At 38.1% G+C, this 20,668-nt stretch overlaps 2 protein-coding genes across 2 annotated transcripts; one reads left to right on the top strand and one right to left on the bottom strand.

Annotated features, from left to right (window-relative positions):
* Window positions 1–3,252: 3,252 nt before the first annotated feature.
* LOC112056156 (carboxypeptidase B-like) lies at window positions 3,253–8,092 on the bottom strand. The gene is made up of 5 exons (XM_052888764.1): window positions 8,025–8,092; window positions 7,126–7,335; window positions 5,821–5,923; window positions 4,801–5,112; window positions 3,253–3,899 (listed from the first exon to the last, which is right to left on the bottom strand). Exons 1-5 carry the CDS (start codon window positions 8,090–8,092, stop codon window positions 3,318–3,320), a joined length of 1,275 nt encoding a protein of 424 aa, XP_052744724.1. The 3' UTR covers window positions 3,253–3,317.
* A 2,757-nt stretch (window positions 8,093–10,849) lies between these two features.
* LOC128199417 (carboxypeptidase B-like) lies at window positions 10,850–15,781 on the top strand. Its single transcript, XM_052888779.1, has 6 exons — window positions 10,850–10,920; window positions 11,646–11,855; window positions 12,185–12,293; window positions 13,190–13,312; window positions 13,922–14,113; window positions 15,171–15,781. Exons 1-6 carry the CDS (start codon window positions 10,850–10,852, stop codon window positions 15,750–15,752), a joined length of 1,287 nt encoding a protein of 428 aa, XP_052744739.1. The 3' UTR covers window positions 15,753–15,781.
* The last annotated feature ends 4,887 nt before the right edge of the window (window positions 15,782–20,668 follow it).

Here is a 20,668-nt window from a genome sequence, read left to right as displayed (position 1 = left end):
TATCAGCAGCAATCAGATTTGCTGACGCAACTACCAAGAATCAGTTTGCCGACGCCACTCTCATTCGGTTTTTCGTAGTGAGAGTTAGCATAGTACGCAAGATAAAGGAAGAAAACAAAATAAGAAGAAAAAGAAAAAGAAGTATAATTAATATAAAAAATAAAGTACAATAATTATTATAATAACATATATACAAAAATGGTTCAGAAACCAGTTTTAAAGCTTTAATTTAGTTGATATCTTCAACCAAATTAAAGCTTTAAATTAATTTAGTTTTATTTTCTAACCTATTCAAGTTATTGTGAATATTTTGCCCGCCTCTCTCGCACCTGTGACAACTCCTGCCCAAGTGTCAACCGAAACCTGCTTAATATACTTCGGGTTTAAAATAAACCCACTCCCATCCAAATCAAAACCTGGCAGTTCAAAAGTATAGGTTAAAGGCACACCTAAAGAATGAGTATAATCATCTGATGCTCCGGACGCAGCATAATCGAGAAGGATAGCAGAATTCCCAACCTTGTATTTTGGGAACTGCAAAGTTGATGATTCGAATATTTCATCAGCCATTTTGATGCCAACATCATGAAGGACTGACTCTTGCTTAGATATAGTACCATCATGTCCCCAAGGATATAAAATCATGCTGCCAAAACTGTGCATCGAGATATATAAAGCAATTTTATGGATATGCCCCTTCAGTATACCATCCACAACTCTGGTCTCGATTTCAGAGAAAGGTTTGCTGCCTGCGAACTGGTCACTGCAAGGGTTTTTGCTAGACCCAGCAGAGTTCCAGGAGAAGTTGTAGTTTCTATTCCCATCAACGCCGGGGCAAATTGTGCCTAATACATGTTGATCGGTGGAACGAGTTTTTCGCCATAGACGTTCCTGAAACATGCAAAACTGATTATTAGTAGCTGAAAATATCACGTATAAAGAAAGAAAGAAAGAAAGAGTCAGAGTCCAGAGTTTATATGTTGACTTTCAAAAAACCCCGTGCCTCGGGGAGCACACTTAGCTAGATCAATGTGGTCGTCGATACAAAGCCAAGAATAGGAACAGTTCGGTGAGTCTAAGCTCTGTGAACTTTAGATGCTCAATAAAAATAGCCGAGGTCCATGGGCAAAGGGACATATCCATGTGACTTATTCTCGTGACATTCTGACAATCTCAACAATCTCGTGGAAGGAAAGAGACATCGAAGACGTAGCTTTGGTAAGGCCAAATCCGCACACCAAAGGCATACGAGACCCGAGCCATATGGCACAATATCGTCAAGAAGCAAGATTGTGTTAGGGGTCACGACCCTCAGTAATAAGGAATACGACGCCATTAGTCTGTTTCAAAATTCAGCCAAATCGGTTCAGTAGTTGGAATGCGAAGTAAGTAACAATCATACAAACTTACTCACAAATTATCCCCTCCCATCTGATAGTATGATATGATGTTACTTACAACGGCAGGTGTGGCATACGGCAGGTGTGGTCGTGGTCAAACCACCACACCAACATGGCTTCCTCACCATCCTGGCTGAAGAGGATATTGAACATTGGATTCATGTCGAAGACGTCAAAGCGTATGTATTATATTGCAATAAATTAATATTTTATTAATTATATAAAAAAAATAATTAGAACTCCTGCACAAGTACGTAATTAATAAGAGACTTTTTTCTTATATTTTTTTACCAAAAAATTCTCTGCGTGTGTGTAGTCTGCCAATTCGGATTGGGCCAGCGTGGTGGACTATTGGCCTAGCTCCACTCATTCTGAGAGGGGACTCGAGCTCAGCAGTGAGCCGAATATGGGTTGATAACGACGAATTTACTAAGGTATTTATTTATTCGTTAAGCCGGATCTACATTTGTTTTTTTAATTGGAATAAAAAATTAATGATATAAAATATCCATATTGACACATTTCAAATACTTTGCCGATTAAAATTTCGGCCAGATTCAATGATTATTATTTTTTTCTTGTCATTAAATAAGAAACTTACTTACCCTTCATACAATTCATGTTTCGCGCAAACCAATGTAAATAGAAACACTAACAATACATTCATCCTGTGAAAATGAACTAAATCAAAATTTTATCTAACGCTTCTTGCTAAAGATTATCCAAAGTACACGATAGAGAATGGGTGATATTTTGAAAACGAGCAGTAAATAATGACTTATTGATTTGTTTTGGTATTATCCGCGAAATACCGAATCCAAGACAACATCTAGAGCTTAGAGCCACCACACTGCTCCAATGCGGGTCGGTGGGCTATATTCTTATACTTAGATATTTACAAACCTTGTGGTATGTTAAAGCGTGTACATTAAACTTCCTTTGAGTTTGTTGTGGGCTCTTCTCAGACCAAGGCCCGTTTGGAACGCTCGTAACTTTAATTTTAAGTTTTCGACTATTATTACCACCATTTAATTAAATTAAATTATGACATAACTTGACATTTCAAAAGTTCTTGTAAACTAAACCTAATTGCAATTAATGAATTTAGAATTTGAATTTAGAATTTTGTCGTTAGCAAGATTTAAAAATATAAAATGAAATCTAGTAATTTCTTTACAAAAAAACGTCTTATTTCGATTCGAAAATTCCAAGATGAAGATTATATTTTGCTGTAATGGCTGTTCCTATAATATCACTCTACGCAACTATCAAATCAAAATATTTTTCTTAAATAATAGACGAGAAAAGTTCTTTATTATCAAAGTAGAAAGGGTTATTTTTGAATACATACCTTTAGATTTGTTATCTGATATTAACTGTATATATTTTGGTAGATAAATTGCCACTGTAAGATAAATTTAACCTATTGAAGTTATTCAATGATTGAGTTAGAGATATGTAGAATTTTAGATTATAGACTTATTATATTATACTTGGGCAATAAAACAGTGTGACAAATATAAATAATTGTATTTTCATATAAAATATACTCCAACAAATACAATAGAGGTCATTGTCGATAATTATTACATTTTTACTGATTGAACATTGTACGAGTAGGCTGTGATCATTCATAATAAACTCGTTAGTAAATTAATTGATTATGAAACACGGCTAAAACTCACGTGATATTAGGTCGGAGTATGCCCGACTAGTTTCGAACCCATACGAGGCCCTTAGTCATAAGCTGGTTCGTTAGTAAATGTAACAAATCATGGACCTTTATAAACTGGACATTAAATTTAAGGGGTTTGAATTTAAAAATGCAATTAGCCAAGTTAATATACTAATACAAACGATGGTAATAATCTCTGCTTAATTATCTGGTAATATACGGTCAGATTTAAAACTCATGATTCAATTAGTTGCCAGAGCTCTTCTTACACCGGCTCTCACGCCTTCCCATGTCTCAATAACAACTTGCTCTATCCATATCGGATCCATCCAATAACCACCAAAAACCCCTGGCAGATCAATTGTATACGCTAATGGTACACCAACACTATGGGCGTAGTCTATCGACGTGCCAGCCATTCCTGATCCACGGATCAAACCGGCGTTACCAACTCTGTACGGAAGGAAACTGGGGTGTTTAACTCTGTTGATAGCATCAGCCATGCTGATCCCAACACTGTGCTGTCTAAAAGCATGGTCAGACAACGATCCGTCGAATGCCCAAGGATACATGATGAAACTTCCGAAACTGCTGAAGGTGATATACATTAAGATATTCCTGTGTTGATGCAAGATGTCTCTAACAACTCGTGCTTCTACTTCGGAGAAGGGTGCTACTCCTGGGAAGACATAGGAGCAGTGGTGGTCACTTGTTCCTATTGTGTTCCAGACAAAGTCAAAGTTGCGGTCGAGGTCTACTCCAGGACACATCATGCTCCATTGGTTGCCAGGTATGATCGATCGAGTTTTTCTGAAGGTTACACTCTGTAAACAAATCATTATCATTACTAACTTACTGAATTAGTACATCTTACTGCAATATTTTGTTATTTTAAGTTGTGACCTTGTCCCATTCCCGTCCAATTAGACGGAAATTACTGTGTTAGGAGTGGGTACGACAATAGTTCAGCGGGCGGGCATCGAACCACCGGGTGATGAGTCCGGCCCCTTTACCACTGAGCTATTAAGGCTTTTTTTAGATTATTAAAATGCAGGTTGGTATTTTGTAACAAACTTGAACTTTATATGTTGTTATACTAATATTATGAAGCCGAAGAGTTTGTTTGTTTGCTTAAACGTGCTAAACTCAGGTCCGATTTGATTTAAAAATTATTTCAGTGTTAGATAGCCCATTTATTGAGTTAGAGAGAGTTAAGGTAATAGGCTATATAATATCCCCGTATTCTTACGCGAAAGGGAACCACGCGGATGAAATCGCGCTGTGTCAGCTAGTAATAATAATAATATGTACATATAATATGTTTTTTTGGTTAGTAGCGTAAAGTATTAATTTTAAAGTTTGAACTTTAGAGGAAAAGAGAAAAATTTTTAGATCACAATTTCTTCTTGGTACCAAAATATTTTGACATACTTTTTGTGATATTTGTAAAGTTAAGATACCAACGAATATAAAATGAAATGTATCTCTTAAGACAGAATCGCATTTAATTGACCTGAATTGAGAATCGAACCCAAGATACAACACATGAAGTCGTCAAGAATATACATATATGTACTAATATTATAAAGAAGTAAAGTTTGTGGGATTATAGGGTGTATTATCTAAATCTACTAAAACGATTCTAAAAAATATCTTATCATTAGGAACGGTAAAGAAAGGAAAAGAAAACGAGAAATAAAAAAAAGAAAATCTTCTAATACTTACAGAATCACGCGAGAACCTGTACCCATCAGGGTTGACAATGGGTAGCAAAATCCAATCAAATCTGTTCAAAAGGTCTGGATCAGTCACGTTTTCAACCAGCTGGTTAATGGCATAGGTAACCGGTGGTATGGACAACCACTCCCGACCGTGCATACCACCATCCAAGAAGATGATGGGCTTGCGGGTGTCTTGGAAGTTGGTGGTGGAGATTCTCATGTATTTCATGGGCTGGCCGTTGAAGGACACCGTGGGAGTTACGACTCTTGCGATATTTGGATGTGCTGCCGCTATGTCGTCCATGTATTGATGGATCTGAAATAGATAAATATTGATCCATGTATTGATGGATCTGAAATAGATGAATATTCAATATTAATAAATTCATTACAAGCAGGCTTTAACTACTATGCTTTTGGTTTTTTCTGCTGCAAAAAAACACATTTGCTGTTATTGTACATTTCAAATTGTAATATCTTCACATGTTGACAGGCTATAATTGACCACAATTAACTGAATTTCCAAATCAATCAAATTATAATAATATTTATTTGTTTACATTGCTAAATGTTTATGTAAAGTCAATAGAAATAGATAGGTACAATAACTATTTTGTGATTAAAGAAAAGGCTTGGGTATTCAAGAAATAATGCTAGTCGATCACCAATGCTATTCTCTTCACCTTCATATCTCCTTGTCTAACACGATATTATAGACAGAGAGCGATAGATACAAATTAGCACGTGTAATTGGAATGTTTGCTTTGAGTATGCTTATTCAGGAGCAAAGTTAAAAATAGCATGCTTATTGCTAGCAAATGTAAACTGATGATAAACATGCTCGTATAGAGTATACTTAATATCACGTTTTTAGCGTGTGTAACAGTACCTTTAGGTTCAGAGATACGCTTCAAAATACCAACCCCATAAACGAGCAAAATCAATGTTACATTGCACCCATAGATAGCTCAAAACGCCCACATGCAAAGTTGTGGATTAGTAATACGTAGCGAAGAGTCATTACCGCTTGCACCGATTGATACTGATCGTAGGGTAGTCTGCCGCCTATTCTGGTCGGGAGCGGCGACACTTTGTCCTTAAACATCTTATCTTCTAGTTCAAGGTGCCTGCAAGTTGTTTAAAAATGTAGTAAAAAAACTATTCTTCTAGTAATACACACAGTATCTAAAAAGAGAAGTCTGAAGGGCCCACTTATAGAAAACTTTCAGAACTATACAGAAATTTAAAATATTCTAAAATCTTGTATTTTTTACTAGATTATGCCATTCGGTCCTTAGACGAAATAATAAAATCAGCTGATAGGATATTCATTACTTTCATACTGATCTACCTTTATAAAGCATATTTTACTGATTAGCGTTGGTTGTCAGCTGTCTTTGAAAATGAGCGCTGTCAATACGTCGACAAAGCAAAGCGAGAATATAAATCGCATAATATAATATTCGCATAAATCGTCTTGAACTGGACCATGGCGCCACTACAGATATTGTTTGGCGCTATCTGTTTGTGCATAACATTAAATAAGTACCTTCTTAAGTTATATAAAATTTATTAATCCACCAGTGTCGTTTACACTGTTACAAATACAATTATACTGTATTTGTAGAAACAGTGGAACTATCTAATACCGTTGTTAATGCTGTGGTGTTTAACATAAAACCGGGGTTCCATTCCCAGCTTGGCTCAATTTAGAATTTTATAATTTCTAAATTGGCCTAGGCGTGGTCTGTTTCGGTCCTGGCACCCCACCCAAGACAAAGACATACCGCCAAGCAATTTAGCGTTCCGGTACGTTGTCGCATAGAAACTGTCAGAGGTATGGGCAGAATACACATATACTTCTTCCAAGAAACCCCGCTTCAATCTTAGACAGCATCGTCACTTAACATCAGATGCGATAGCAGTCAATGACAATCCTTTTGTGAGACCATCATCGGCTTAAAGGAGGCAGCGGAACAACAGAGAGAGCGGGCGCCTGATGCTGACCCGCTACGCAAAAGAAGAACGGGTGGTAGAAGGCGTCGTTATGCGCATCTTCTCCCACCCTTGTAGACACAAGTGAGTAAACGACGAGCGCGTCGGGATGTGAAAGTGCCTGCATCTCGCGATCCTTTTACATCCCAATTGGACGCAGATGGCCCCCCTGGGTTTTAGTGGGTATTCTGGTTTTCAGCGAGTATACATACCCGGCCGTAGACTGCACAGCTCCGACTGTGGAGTTGTAAACGTCCGGGATGCGTAAACAAATTTTCCAGCGACAAAAAAAGCAGTCAATAGCAAATTTTTCAAAGAAGAACTCTCTACTCACGCTTTCATATCCTTAGTGTGTATCCTATACTTGATGTTCAATTCATCTAAAGCATTGGTGAAGTTCTTTTTGTTGGCTGGATCCACCAGCACCAGCCCCTCTCTCTTGATAGCGGGGTGACCATAGACATCGAGGTTGTACTTCTGAACTATTTCGTTGATAGCTTCTAGCTGACCGAAGTCGTATGGAACCACGTAATATGAGGACCATCTGGAAAATTAAGAATCAACAGGTGACATTCGATTGGAATACTTTTTTTTTAATTTGCCTTTTTAATTCTTCTTGAACTGTGTTTTTCGAAGGGTTACCACGAAGCCAGTAACAAATTATATGAAGGCTATGATTTGTCATAATATTGAAGGGTTATTTAAGGTAATTTAAGGTCCTTGCAAAGCCTCGTAGCAGCATAGGTGACATACTTTTAACCTGATAAAAATTAAATTTCTAAACTATAAATAAACGTTTTTTTTTATTTGACTTAAAACTGGCCAAGTGCGAGTCGGACTCGCGCACGAAGTGTTCCGTGCCTATAAATACTGCAAAGAAATCTAAATATTTAATTATAATAAAATATTTCTTTTATTTTATTCCGTCTTTCAGTGTTTGTTGTTACAGTGGCAACAAAAATACATTATCTGTGTCTAATTGTCACGGTTTTGAGATACAGCCTGGTGATAGACGGACGGACGGACGGCCAGGGGATCTTACAGTGGAATTCGTAGACGTTGTGGGGGCGCTCCCAGGGGGATTTAAACTCTACGCGTCTGAGAATTCGACACTCAGCGGGAAAATGGTCCCCTGGGGGTGCTCCTGCAACGTCTATGAATTCCACTGTTAGTAATAGGGTTTTACCCTTCGTTTACGGAACCCTAAGAACTACAAAAGAAACTGATACTCACCCCTCATACTCCTCATGTCTAGCTGAAGCAGCGACAACAAAACTCGCAATAATTAGCCAAACTCTCATTTTGGCGAACACTTCCAATACTAATTTCAATACGAATATTATATCACCCACTACCGAATCTTATCTAATTATAATCCATGCGCTATCATATTTATGACCGTCAGCTGTTTTAGTTGTTATAGTCTTTTTCCTTACATTATATTGTTTGATTTACAACAAGGTTTCTCAAAGTGGGGTACGCGAACCCCTAGGGGTTCGCAATTCGACGACAGGGGGTTCGTGACAAGATTTACGTAATGGTGGCTTGATAACTGATACCAAGTCAGAATTAATGTTAAAATTGTCCAAAATTACTCCTAACATTGAATCCATTTGCGACAAGAAACAAGCACACCCATAACATTAATATTACAAAGACATTTCTTTTGGCACTTTATGTGCTACCTTTTATTCGAATAAAAACCTTATTTTCTTCAATAGTCAAATTATTTTTTTTCTTTGAGGGGAGGGGGGGGAGATTCATTAGTTAGTAAGGGGTTTGCTGTCACTTGGAAATTTTAACAGGGGTTCGGTGGAGCCGAAAGTTTGAGAAACCCTGATTTACAGTATTGGACAGATAATTTTTATCACCATACAAATTATTCCTTGATAATTGTTGCATTTATGGCCACAGTCGTCTTCTACAGACATGAATAACTATCTTAGAGCCAAACTAGGTGTACAATGTTTATCAACAAACCGATTGTGACCTTTAACTATATTATGAGGGTTAAGGACTTTCTGCAAAACACCTTTCGCCAGCGAAGACACGGTCCCCAATATCTGACGTCACCCAGACGTAGGCTTTTTAAATCACGATCTCGGGGGAACCCAGACTCACGCCAAAATACTCTTCCTGAACGGCCCTCTAAACCGAGGTCCGAGTCTCAGAGGTCGAGACGCCCTTAGAAAGCCGTCCCGCCCATCTACTCTACTTCTGCCTTCTGGCCTTATCAGGCGATGCTTCTGCGCTCGCCCAAACCCCCCGATGACGCCTGTGAGGATCCATTAAAGAGCCGAAGGATCCGTCCGAACGATAGGACCGTTAGATCCCACCAGTGCACCCATGGACACCCTTTTTAATATAGAACTAACCCATAATCATCATCATCATTATCAACCCATATTCGGCTCACTACTGAGCTCGAGTCTCCTCTCAGAATGAGAGGGGTTAGGCCAATAGTCCACCACGCTGGCCCAATGCGGATTGGCTGACTTCACACACGCAGATAATTGAGAAAATTATCTGATGTGCAGGTTTCCTCACGATGTTTTTCCTTCACCGTTTGAGACACGTGATATTTAATTTCTTAAAATGCACTCCATACATACATACCCTGGACCGGATTCGAACCCACACCCTCCAGAATTGGAGGCAATGGTGATATCCACTGGGCTATCACGGCTGTCATATTATAAAGCCGAAAACATTTTCTTCGGCTAAATTCTCCCATCAATATTTATTCTTATAATTGAAAATAACATTGGTTATTTATCGATTCTTATTCTCTGATAAGTTTGATCAAGTGGTATTACATCGGCTTTACAGTTTTTGTTGAATCAATTACAATTTCACCTTGACCATAATATAAATATTTTCGGTAAATTTATTATCAAATGACCCTCAAATCTACTAATGTTGTATAACTTCCTATAAATATTATTCCTTAATGTTCCTATTGTCTATACTAATATTAATAAAGAGGTGAAGTTTGTATGTTGGGACGTTGTGAGGTTGAAGGAAATCTCTGGATCTAATAAACCGATTTTAAAAATTCGTTTACTAATAAAAAATCACGTTATTTGTGAGTGTCATAAGATATATAAGATCACGCCACGACCAAAAGGAGCGGAGCATCATTGAAAAGTGTGGCACATTTCCTTTAAATAAATAAATAATCTTTATTACCATACTTATTACTAGGCATACATAAATTCAATTCAATTTTAATTATCGTGCTTAAGCTATATATATAAAAATAAAAAAAAGAAAGGTAATCGCTTAAAGTTACGCAACAAATAGTTATGTAGAATGGAATTATTTTACCTTAAAAAAGATTTTAAAAAAAAGTACGAGACATGTGCTGTCTTAAGACATATCATATCTTTTAAGAATAACTAACTATAAACATGTCTATTTTTTATGAAACGGACGCCCGCGACGTCATCCGCGTAGAATTCAGTTTTTCACAAATCCCGCGGGAACCATGAATTTTTCCGGGATGAATATTAGCCTATGTGTTAATCCAGAGTAAAATCTATTTGCATTCCTAATTTCAGCCAAATCGCTTCAGTAGCCGCAGCGTAAAAGAAGAACAAACATACTTACACACAAACTTTCGCCTTTATAATATTAGTGTGATTCACCTCCACTTTACAATAGGAGATCTAACCTAAAAGTTTTTTATTTAAATTTTATTTTACGGCTTTCTCGGCGGTCGGACAAGATGGACATGGTTCACTTTAAATCGTATTGTTGATGGTTTCAAGTATAAAGATATATAAAGTATTATTGACTACGGAACCCTAAAAACAATATCCGGTACGGTATTATACTTGTACTCTTATTTACATGTAATTGTTCAAAAAAGCCCTTTTGATGCATGACATTTTTGATAAAACAAGCACTATTATTATCTTCTTAACGTCCAAAAATAATGGATGACAATGACTCTTAAATCGATTAACAATCCTTAGCATTGATTAAGATTTAATAAAATGGATTACATTAATTTGTATTCGGTTAAACTGTTTTGGCCTTACCAGAGTTCGGCCAAAATGTTCAAAGTTCTATTCTTTTTATTTGCGACCGTTTTTGTGGTTCACGCCAAACATGAAGAATACATAGGGTGAGATTATGAGAAATGTTATTTTTTTATTTATTTAACTAATATTAAAAAAGAGACATTTAGATATGACCTCTTCTCGATATGATAGGTTCTAATCCGGTCTGGGGGATACACTTTACAGTTTTACGTGCATTTTAAGAAATTAATTATCACGTGTCTCAAACGGTGAAGGAAAAACATCGTGTGGAAACCTGCATACCAGAGAATTCTCTGCGTTGGACCAACGTGGTGGACTAAGGGTCTAACCCCTCTCATTCTGAGAGGAGACTCGAGCTCAGCAGTGAGCTGAATATGGATTGATAGTGGTCATCAATACAGCAATAAGTATATATAAATAAAATTTTAGTGGCTGTCAGGGTTTTTAAGAAGACAGTGTTTTCTTAAGTGCTTATAAATATTTACACAATACTAACAAACCACAAACGACGTCCGTGGCGCAGTGGTATGCGTGGTGGATTTAGAAAACGGAGATCCTGGGTTTGATCCCTGGCTGGGCCGATTAAGATTTTCTAAACCTACCGGCAAAGACGTACCGCCAAGCGATTTTGCGTTCCGTTACGATGTCGTGATGTCGAAAGGGGTGTGGATTATCATACTCCTTCTAACAAGTTAGCCCGCTTTCGTCTTAGATTGTATCATCACTGACCATCAGGTGAGATTGTAGTCAAGGGCTAACTTGTAAATAATAAAAAAATAATAATTATAATGATGAATTAATTTTTCAGTTATACGTTATACGGAGTGACCGTATACGATCGGGACCAAAATGACCAGTTGATGGACATAGTGGAACGTTACACATTGGACGTGTGGTCTTACGCCAGCCTTGAGACTGAGGGTCTCATCCTGGTGGCTCCGGAACTGAAGCCAGTGTTCGAAGATGAAATCACTTCCATCGGCGTCACTTATAGAATAGACACGGACAATATTAAAGAGTAAGTTTTTTTTTATTGAGAAAGAATACAATAGAAACTAATTATGTTAGTAAACGATAATGAACAATTTAAAACTGTTTTAAAAAAGTGTTAAGTAGCCTATTGTTTGGACTGGACCTACAAAGTAGAGTACTTTTCATGAAAAATGTCCTGCGGCTAAAATCTGAATTGGATTTGACAGCGCCTTACACAAATGACAATAAGACTGCCATTACCAAATGACAATATGCGCCATTAATAGCGCCGCGTCTGGGAGACTTGTTTTATGAAAAGAACCGCGCCTTCACATTTTTATAAGTACCGACATATTTTATTATTTTGCTTTACAGAAAGTTGGACTTGGAAGACTTTCTACTGGCTGAAGCTGCGAGAAAAAGCAACAGCAGTAGATCAGAGAGATTTGGCATATCGTTTGACGAAATCCACCGGTGGGCTGTGGTAAAATTATTATTTTTAGTTATTCCACATAGAATAAGTTAGTAGATGCCCCGTGGTTTCACCTGCTTGGTTCCCTTTCCCGTGAGAATAAGAGAATAGAGTATAGCTATATTTTACTCCCGTATCTAAATGATTTAGCTTTCTTATACTTAATATTATAAAGTTGAAGAGTTTGTTAGTTTGTTTGATTGAACGCGCTGATCTCAAGAACTACTGGGCTGATTTGAAAAAATCTTTCAGTGTTAGATAGCCCATTTATCGAGGTTAGCTATAGGCCAACTAGGCCAGGGTATATATTTTATCCCTGTAATCATACGCGAACGGGAACCAAGCGGGTGAAATCGCGCGGCATCTACTAGTGTGTAATATGCTCATAAATAACGTAGCTTTTTATTGGTGAAACAATTTTCAAAATCGATTAATTAGATCCAGATATATCACACTAATATTATAAAGGCGAAAGTTTGTGTGTGTAAGTGTGTAAGTATGTTTGTTCTTCCTTTACGCTGCGGCTACTGAAGCGATTTGGCTGTAATTTAAAATGGAAATAGATTTTACTCTGGATTAACACGTAGGCTACTTTTAATACTGGAAAAATCCGTGGTTCCCGCGGCATTCGTAAAAAACTGAATTTCACGCGGACTAAATCGCGGGCGTCCGCTAGTAAAAAATATGCTCTCTACTTGGATTTTTGAGGGTTTGGACCCTTAAAACCTGCTAAATTGTATAGCTGTCATGGTCTAAATTCCAAAATTGGCTACCGTACTTACCTATGGTAGGAGCATAAGCTGATTGAATTTTAAGTATACAGTGACGAAAATCAAAGCCATTACAAGAGGCTTTTAGTTGGTAACTGTTTTAGAAAATAAAATAATTTTAATTTAATTCTCTTCCAGGTAGACAGATTCCTCGGAGACGTAGCCAGCAGGTTCCCTAGGCTCGCAACAGTTGTCAACGCAGGAAGGAGTGTGGAAGGCCGGAATATTAGGTATTTGAGAATATCCTCAAACAACTTTGCTGTGAGTATCCTGAATATCATACTTACAATATTTTTTGGATTTATAAGGAATATTTGCCCTATCTTATAAAATATGACCAATATTCCAATTCCCCTTTTATGAGTGTTAGGAGTAGGTACGACAATAATTCTGCGGGTGGGGATCGAACCCATGACCTTTCGGTGTTGATTTCGGCCCCTTAACCGGAGAGCCTTCAAGTTAAGTCAAATTACGAGACATCTAATCAAATTGATTTCAGTGAAGCTGAACAAAGTGACCTTGGTCTATAGCCATGTGGCACATCGATTCTCTTTCTACAATAGAAAACGCTTCGAAAATTTTAAATGAAAATTTATGGGAATGACATATCGATCAGAATTGTTATTCCCAAACTATTTTTTAGTTTTCGAAGCGTTAGCTATTTGTTCGACGTGTCACATGGCCCTGGTTACCCTATGTTGATTCAGATCATAAGTATAAGTATAGTCCTGGATTCGAATCTGAAATATAACTATGCTGAAAAGCTGGGAATTGAAGCCACGGCTTTGGGTGCAAAAAGTTATGGTCAAAACCCACTTAGGCACACGGCGTCAAGTAAAATATTAAATTACATCAAACTTCTTCTTGCAGACGAGAACCAAGCCGATCATTGTGATCCAATGCATGCTGCATGCCCGTGAGTGGGTCACCCTGCCAGTGGCTCTGTGGGCCATCCAGGAGTTGGTGATCAACAGCAACAGCAACCAGGACCTGATCAGAGACATCGACTGGATCGTTCTACCCATCGCTAACCCTGATGGATACGAATTTTCCCATACGCGTGTAAGTAACCAGAGTTTAAAATTCCATTACCGTCGATGTCTTTACAATCGTTTAGTTATATTTGGGAAGCCGGGGAGGCTAAATTTGCAGTCACTAAAGCGTCATGGGTCAGATTAGATGATAGGAAGAATAAATGGTAATATACTTTTCGTTGTCAGCGGTGGAAAAAAAACTATAGACTACAGACTACTTCCATTACTTTTGATTAACAGAAATACAAGGGTTTTATTTTGTAACTTTGAATCCCTCCCTTTACTTTACGTTACGCTCAAACAATTACATTCTTCTGCTTATCTGACGTGCTGGTTGAGTATTTCTGAAGTTAGGTTTATTTTTTATCGCCCTAAACGTACCCACCGATATTAAGGGCTCATACTTTGTGGAGGAATTCAACGACGTGCAAGATATACCTACCTCTTCGGCTTCTCTACTATTAGTTGATAGCAAACTTAAATATTTACCTAAACTTGCCATAAGATCAACAGGCGCATAGCATAATCTTAGATTGTCGTCATTTTTGGATATGTAAGTATTTGATGATAGAACTAGACGGAAACACGTCCTGTGCCTTTCCTACTCTATCCTAACATAACTGGAGACTGGGGATTCGGGGGCTATATCCCCAAAGTGCGGCTGATAAAACCAGTGCGGCAATTTTAAATATTACTTAAATAGAAATTTAGTGATATTTTTTTTTTTTTTAAGAGCTGTGATAGCCCAGTGGATATGACCTCTGCCTTCGATTCCGGAGGGTGTGGGTTCAAATCCGGTCCGGGGGTCATGCACCTCCAACTTTTAAGTTGTGTGCATTTTAAGAAATTAAATATCAGGTGTCTCAAACGGTGAAGGAAATCATCGTGAGGAAACCTGCACACCGGAGAGTTTCTTAATTCTCTGCGTGTGTGAAGTCTGCCAATCCGCATTGGGCCAGCGTGGTGGACTATTGACCTAACCCCTCTCATTCTGAGAGGAGACTCGAGCTCAGCAGTGAGCCGTATATGGGTTGATAACGACGACGACGATAGTTTTTTTATAAAAAAAAAATATTTTTTTTCAGACCCGAATGTGGAGGAAGAATCGACGAACTGGCTTCACCCCCTCCAATTGCATTGGCGTGGACCTCAACAGGAACTTCAACCACAATTGGGGAACTGCTTCCAGCAACAACCCATGCAGTGACACCTTCCACGGCCCAAGAGCATTCTCCGAACCAGAATCTGTCGTCACGAGGAACATTCTATCTGAATTCAGAACCAGAATAGCTATGTTCCTGGATGTTCACAGCTTCGGAAGCTTAATCCTCTACGGCTTCGCCAACAGGCAGTTGCCACCAAACCAACCGATGTTAAACAGAGTTGGCAACGACATGGCGCGAAGAATCGACGCAGTCAAATGGCCACAGAATAGAAACTATAGAGTTGGCAACAGCGCTACCATTCTGTACACAGCTTCGGGCGTCTGTGGTGATTACGCTCAAGTAGCTATTGGTACTGGCCTTTCGTATACATATGAGTTGCCAGCTCATAGAAACCTAAACAATATTAATGGTTTCTTGGTCGACCCTGCGTTCATTCGTCAAGCTGGTTTCGAAACCTGGGAAGGTATCAAGGTGGCTGCCCGCTTCATTGCTCGCAGATGATCAAATCTATGAAGATATTATGGCTACGGTTTCTACTATGATAAAATATAACTATTTATTTTTACTTGTAGTTTTGTTTACTTTTATTTATAGTTCTTCTAGCCCTTGGGCCCAGAACAAAATATTTATAAATGACCATACTACTTAAACTTTGTGCATGTGACACAATATTCCAGAAAACCGCCCTAACATTTATCATCGTTCATCAGTTTGTCCCACTCGCCATGAATATCCTATAAACAAAGTTAAAACAGTATGAAGACATGGTTTGTTCTATTATTTTAAGTACTTTAATTCCCGAGTGTGGTTTTCTTTTGGATGTAATAGGTAAGATGACAGCACTAATGCTTAGTAAAACTAAAAGTCAACACAGGAGAAATGAAACGCGTTGTTATGGGTTTTAAAAAAAGAACGGACCAACTAATCTCCTGGCATCATCCAGACCGTAATCTACATGCTATACTGAGTTTAAAACTGTAAACAGAATGCATATTATGCACCTTACATCGCCTGGTCTAGATTCTCCTTCCGATTTACACGAGTTTATATGAAGTCAGTATCGGTGCCAGTTTTATAGACAAGCCATCGCTGGACGTTTCTTGTTGCATTTATTTATTCAATGACAAGATATCCTTTGATTGCGAAGTGCGAACCCACAGATAACAAAATATTCATTTATTCATTAGTACTACTGTTAAGTGACGATGCAGTCAAAATATGGAAGCGGGGTTACCAATTGCGCCAGAGAGTTCGTTGTTTAGACGAGACGAGAGTCATTCTTAGAGTTACATTGCATCTACGCATCTACGTGCAATGGTAGTGGAGGAGATGCGGGCATGCAGGTAGAGGTCCTGGCTTTAAAAATAGGTGACCGTTCTATGCTCACCAGGTTTGGTTTCCAGCGCTGGCTTGGCATTTAAAAAAGTTATACTAGGCCAATAATACGAGTATATGCTCTTGACCGAATTGTTTTTTTGGCCACAGCGGCCAACCTTATGGTGAGACTAACCATGTACATAGGAGATATTATAGTGCAAAAATGTGTGATTATATAATGATTTAATTATTTTGCTATCATCCGCGAAAAGTCGTTTCGACTTTGATGAACTTCCGCAAAGTAACGCCTGCTTCTATCCAATATTCAAAAATTTGTGCGCAAGCACAGGTGCACTCTGTATTCCCTCACTCTCATAGTGCAATGAGACGGCAAACCAACACGATCGGTGAATGCTTAGGCGAAGGACCGACGGCTTTAAGTGACTTCGAGGCACGGGGGTATACCAGCCCAAGTGAGACTGGCAACCGAAACAAAAATCACCAAATCAAACCTATGTCCAGACGACACGACTGATTTTTTTTAAACAAAAAAAAAACTCTATTAATGTTATTGTGTTCATGTCAGTACAATTGCTTTCAAAGATCGATTACAATGGATTTTACATTTTTTCACGTTCACAAGTTATAGAACGAAAACCTGCAATAGCCAGATATACCTCATTTTATAAATGAAGGCTGAAAGTTTGTCAACAATTGCTCCTACATCGTATTATGGAGTTAGGACCGTGGTGGCTTTAAAAGGTCGTCATCAACCCATATTCGGCTCACTGCTGAGCTCGAGTCTCCTCTCAGAATGAGAGGGGTTAGGCCAATAGTCCACCACGCTGGCCCAATGCGGATTGGCAGACTTCACACACGCATTATGTGTCCATACGCTAGATAATCCTTCGCTGGAGGCCCTTTAGTGGTAAGTCTAATCTTTAAGTAGTTGATCATAATGCATTCTAGGGGGATCCTTTAAGCCTACACCCAAGGTCACAAGTCCTGGGACCTGCTCGAGGTGTTTCTTCTACCACAAAACGATGGTGTTACGTTGTATATGGTAAGAACATATGTTGACAAGTTTCAGCCTTCATAAAATGAAATATGTCCGGCTATTACAGGTTTTAAGTCAATTGGTTTCACGTGCAAAACGTCAAATATTTCGCAAGATTAATTTTTATCATTATCAATTATATTAAGCTGCTAATTATGTCGTCTTAAACACAAACATTGACATTGATCATCTAAAAGATTGAAGGGTTTTGTTTTATCAATAAAAGTCTAGATTTTATTGTGACTTGTTTAATACATCGTTGGTCATTGTAAAGTGACCAACATGTTGAAATATATTTTATTCTTTGCCGCGGCGATTTGTTTGACTCAAGCCAAACATGAAGAATACTTTGGGTGAGTATTTTTAACTTTACAAACAAAAAAAAAACAAAAACCAAGTGAGTATCGGGGCACGCGATTTACGTTGCGTTTTACAGTTGTACGTCACGAATGCCGACTTAAAATAAAAATAATGGTAGTTCTTAATTGTGATTATTTCATATGTTACGCTTCTGTATTATTTCATATGTGCATAAACAAAAGTTTAGCTGGCAGAGAGGGGACACTTCAAGGCTCTAACAAAATTTGCACTTTAAAACGTAGTTTGAATATAATATTTCACAAACAATAAATTGAAAAATATCTACAATATTTTTAAAAACCAACGACTCCACATTGCGGTACGAACGAGTAAAAAAATTATACCCGCTTAACATGTAACGGTCTAAACTTTATTTTACTACCTTCCATACTTACTTATATTAAGTCGGTAAAAAAGGAGCTTTTATAAAACTACTATGTCAGGCTTTCGATAGAGAAGTAAGTTAAAATACTAAAACCAAAACAGCAAAAAAAAGAGAATTATAATAAGGCATCAACGTGAAATTTCAAGGAAAGTGAAAGTGAAGTTTAATAAGTAACGAATTTTTTTTTCTAATTTTCAGACATTCTTTATATGGGGTCCGCGTCCACACCATGGAACAGGCCCAACTTTTGATTGGGTTGGTGGAACGTCTGTATTTGGACATATGGTCGTACCCCAACCCACTGAATGAGGGTCTCATCCTAGTGGCTCCTAACAAAAAGGCTGAATTCGAAAAATTCGTCTTAGCTATAAATGCGACATGCAGAATTGACACTATGAATATCAAAGAGTAAGTAATAGTCAATAGACTCAGGGATAAGCTGGCCTATTCAGGAAAAAAAACAAAGTCACTGACTTTGGTTTTCTGCGAAACTCTTCATTTTGCTCACAAGCTCGCTCCATTGCCCGCTTTGAGTGACTTTGAGCCTTCGAAGAAGTTTGATGTTGTTTGTCAACAAATCTTCTACAATAAAAGAATATTACAACTTCTGTGCCGATTTAACTTCAGTGCGAAGTTAACAATCCCTCTTCAATGCACCAATTTTCTTAAAATTCCCATACTAAAATATCGTCACATTTATAGAAAACTGGACTTGGAAGATCAGCTGATGGAAGAAGCTCATAAGAAGAGCAATGCTAGCAGATCTGAGAGATTCGGTTTGTCCTTTGACGTCATTCATCGTTTTGCGGTGGTAAGTTGGTCATTATTATTAATTAAATAGTTCTTCTCTTGTAGGAGACCTACCATTTTTATTTATTTGAATAAAACTTTATTTTTTAGTTTTATTCATTGAGTATATTAGCTATGCCCTCATGACACATGCAGACTATTAAGGTTTTTGAAATTGTCGTTTTGTATGAAAAAATTTAAACGTTTTTTTTTCACGTATTTTTTATTTGTGTTAATCGAAGTAATCACCCATGCAATCAATGCATCTTTGCCGTCGCAGTGGCAGTTTATTGATGCCCTTCTTAAAGAATGCAGCTGGACGGGAGGCAACAAATTCCTTAAAGGCATTTTGTACTGCCTCTCGGATATTGAATTTTATTCTCGCCAAGAAGTTATCCAAATTATGGAAAAAGTAGTAGTCTGTTGGCGCTAGGTCCGTGAGTAAGGCGGATGCCGGAGAGCTTCCAACCCCAGTTCTTGCATCTTGGAGACCATCAGCCATGTAGTATGAGGTCGTGCAGGAGCAGCGCAGAGGAGCGATTGACCAATGCTGGTTGGAGATGTGCCAGCTTCTCCATCAGTACACATCTGCAGTAATGTTCATCCCGTTTGTTAAGACGCTGTGATGAATCACACCGGCGCTAAACCATCGAACAGTGACCATCACTTTTCTAGAGGTAAAATTTTGTTTAGGGCATTGCTTAGGTGCTGAACCAAGATCCTACTAAGCCGTAAGCGCTCAGCAAGTTTTAGCTGAGCGGTTGCGGCTATCAAACAGAATCCATTTTTCATCGCAGGTTACAATGCGGTTCAAAATTCCTTCATTTGTGTGTACTTCGCGGTGGCGATTATTGAGTTCGTAGGGCTCCGTAAACGTCGTTGCGTGCCGCTTATGCCGCGCTGCTGCCAGGACGGTACTCATATTCCAAAATTACCCGAATTTTTAACGTATCCATGATGACGATAAAGACTGAAATGCGATGAAAATTTAACACTAATCAAGAAACAAAATGATTACTTTTGGAAAAAGAATTCCATGTTTTTAAAATAAAATTAATTTGAAATTTGAATTCTGAGCCAAACAAAAAATATTTTGATTTGAAATGGCCAATATTGCAGAACGGCAATTTCATAGGTACCTATTATTATGAAAAATAATGTAACATATGCTTAATATTATAAAGCTGAAGAAATTGTTTGCTTGAACGCGCTAATCTCAGAAACTGGTTCGTTCAGTTTTAGATAGCCTATCTAAGCGCGGTATCACCCGCGTGGCGTCAGCTAGAAGTTTCTAAGTAAGTGTATGAATGCAACAAATAAAATTAAATTCGGAACACGTGGAGACTATGGAGTGTCTATATTGCTTCCAGGTGGATCGATACCTCGTGGATGTAGCCAACAGGTTCCCGAGAGTAGCTCGGGTGGTCTCCGCTGGAAGGAGTGTTGAAGGTCGTGACATTAAATACTTGAGATTATCCACTGACAACTTCACAGTAAGTAGTTTGTATT

Source organism: Bicyclus anynana, chromosome 23 (genome assembly GCF_947172395.1).
Source record: "Bicyclus anynana chromosome 23, ilBicAnyn1.1, whole genome shotgun sequence".
NCBI lineage: Eukaryota > Metazoa > Arthropoda > Insecta > Lepidoptera > Nymphalidae > Bicyclus > Bicyclus anynana.
This window is presented reverse-complemented; position numbering and strand designations above follow the sequence as displayed.

Bases quoted from the DNA above. Each gene is read 5' to 3' on its own strand.
- LOC112056156 (XM_052888764.1), bottom strand. From the start codon at position 8,092: ATGAGAGTTTGGCTAATTATTGCGAGTTTTGTTGTCGCTGCTTCAGCT. The intron at 5,924-7,125 runs GTGAGTAGAGAG...AACAACTTGCAG, and splicing joins CACACTAAGGATATGAAAGC to GCACCTTGAACTAGAAGATA. The intron at 5,113-5,820 runs GTAATGACTCTT...TATCTATTTCAG, and splicing joins AGTATCAATCGGTGCAAGCG to ATCCATCAATACATGGACGA.
- LOC128199417 (XM_052888779.1), top strand. From the start codon at position 10,850: ATGTTCAAAGTTCTATTCTTTTTATTTGCGACCGTTTTTGTGGTTCAC. The intron at 10,921-11,645 runs GTGAGATTATGA...TTAATTTTTCAG, and splicing joins AAACATGAAGAATACATAGG to TTATACGTTATACGGAGTGA. The intron at 14,114-15,170 runs GTAAGTAACCAG...ATTTTTTTTCAG, and splicing joins ACGAATTTTCCCATACGCGT to ACCCGAATGTGGAGGAAGAA.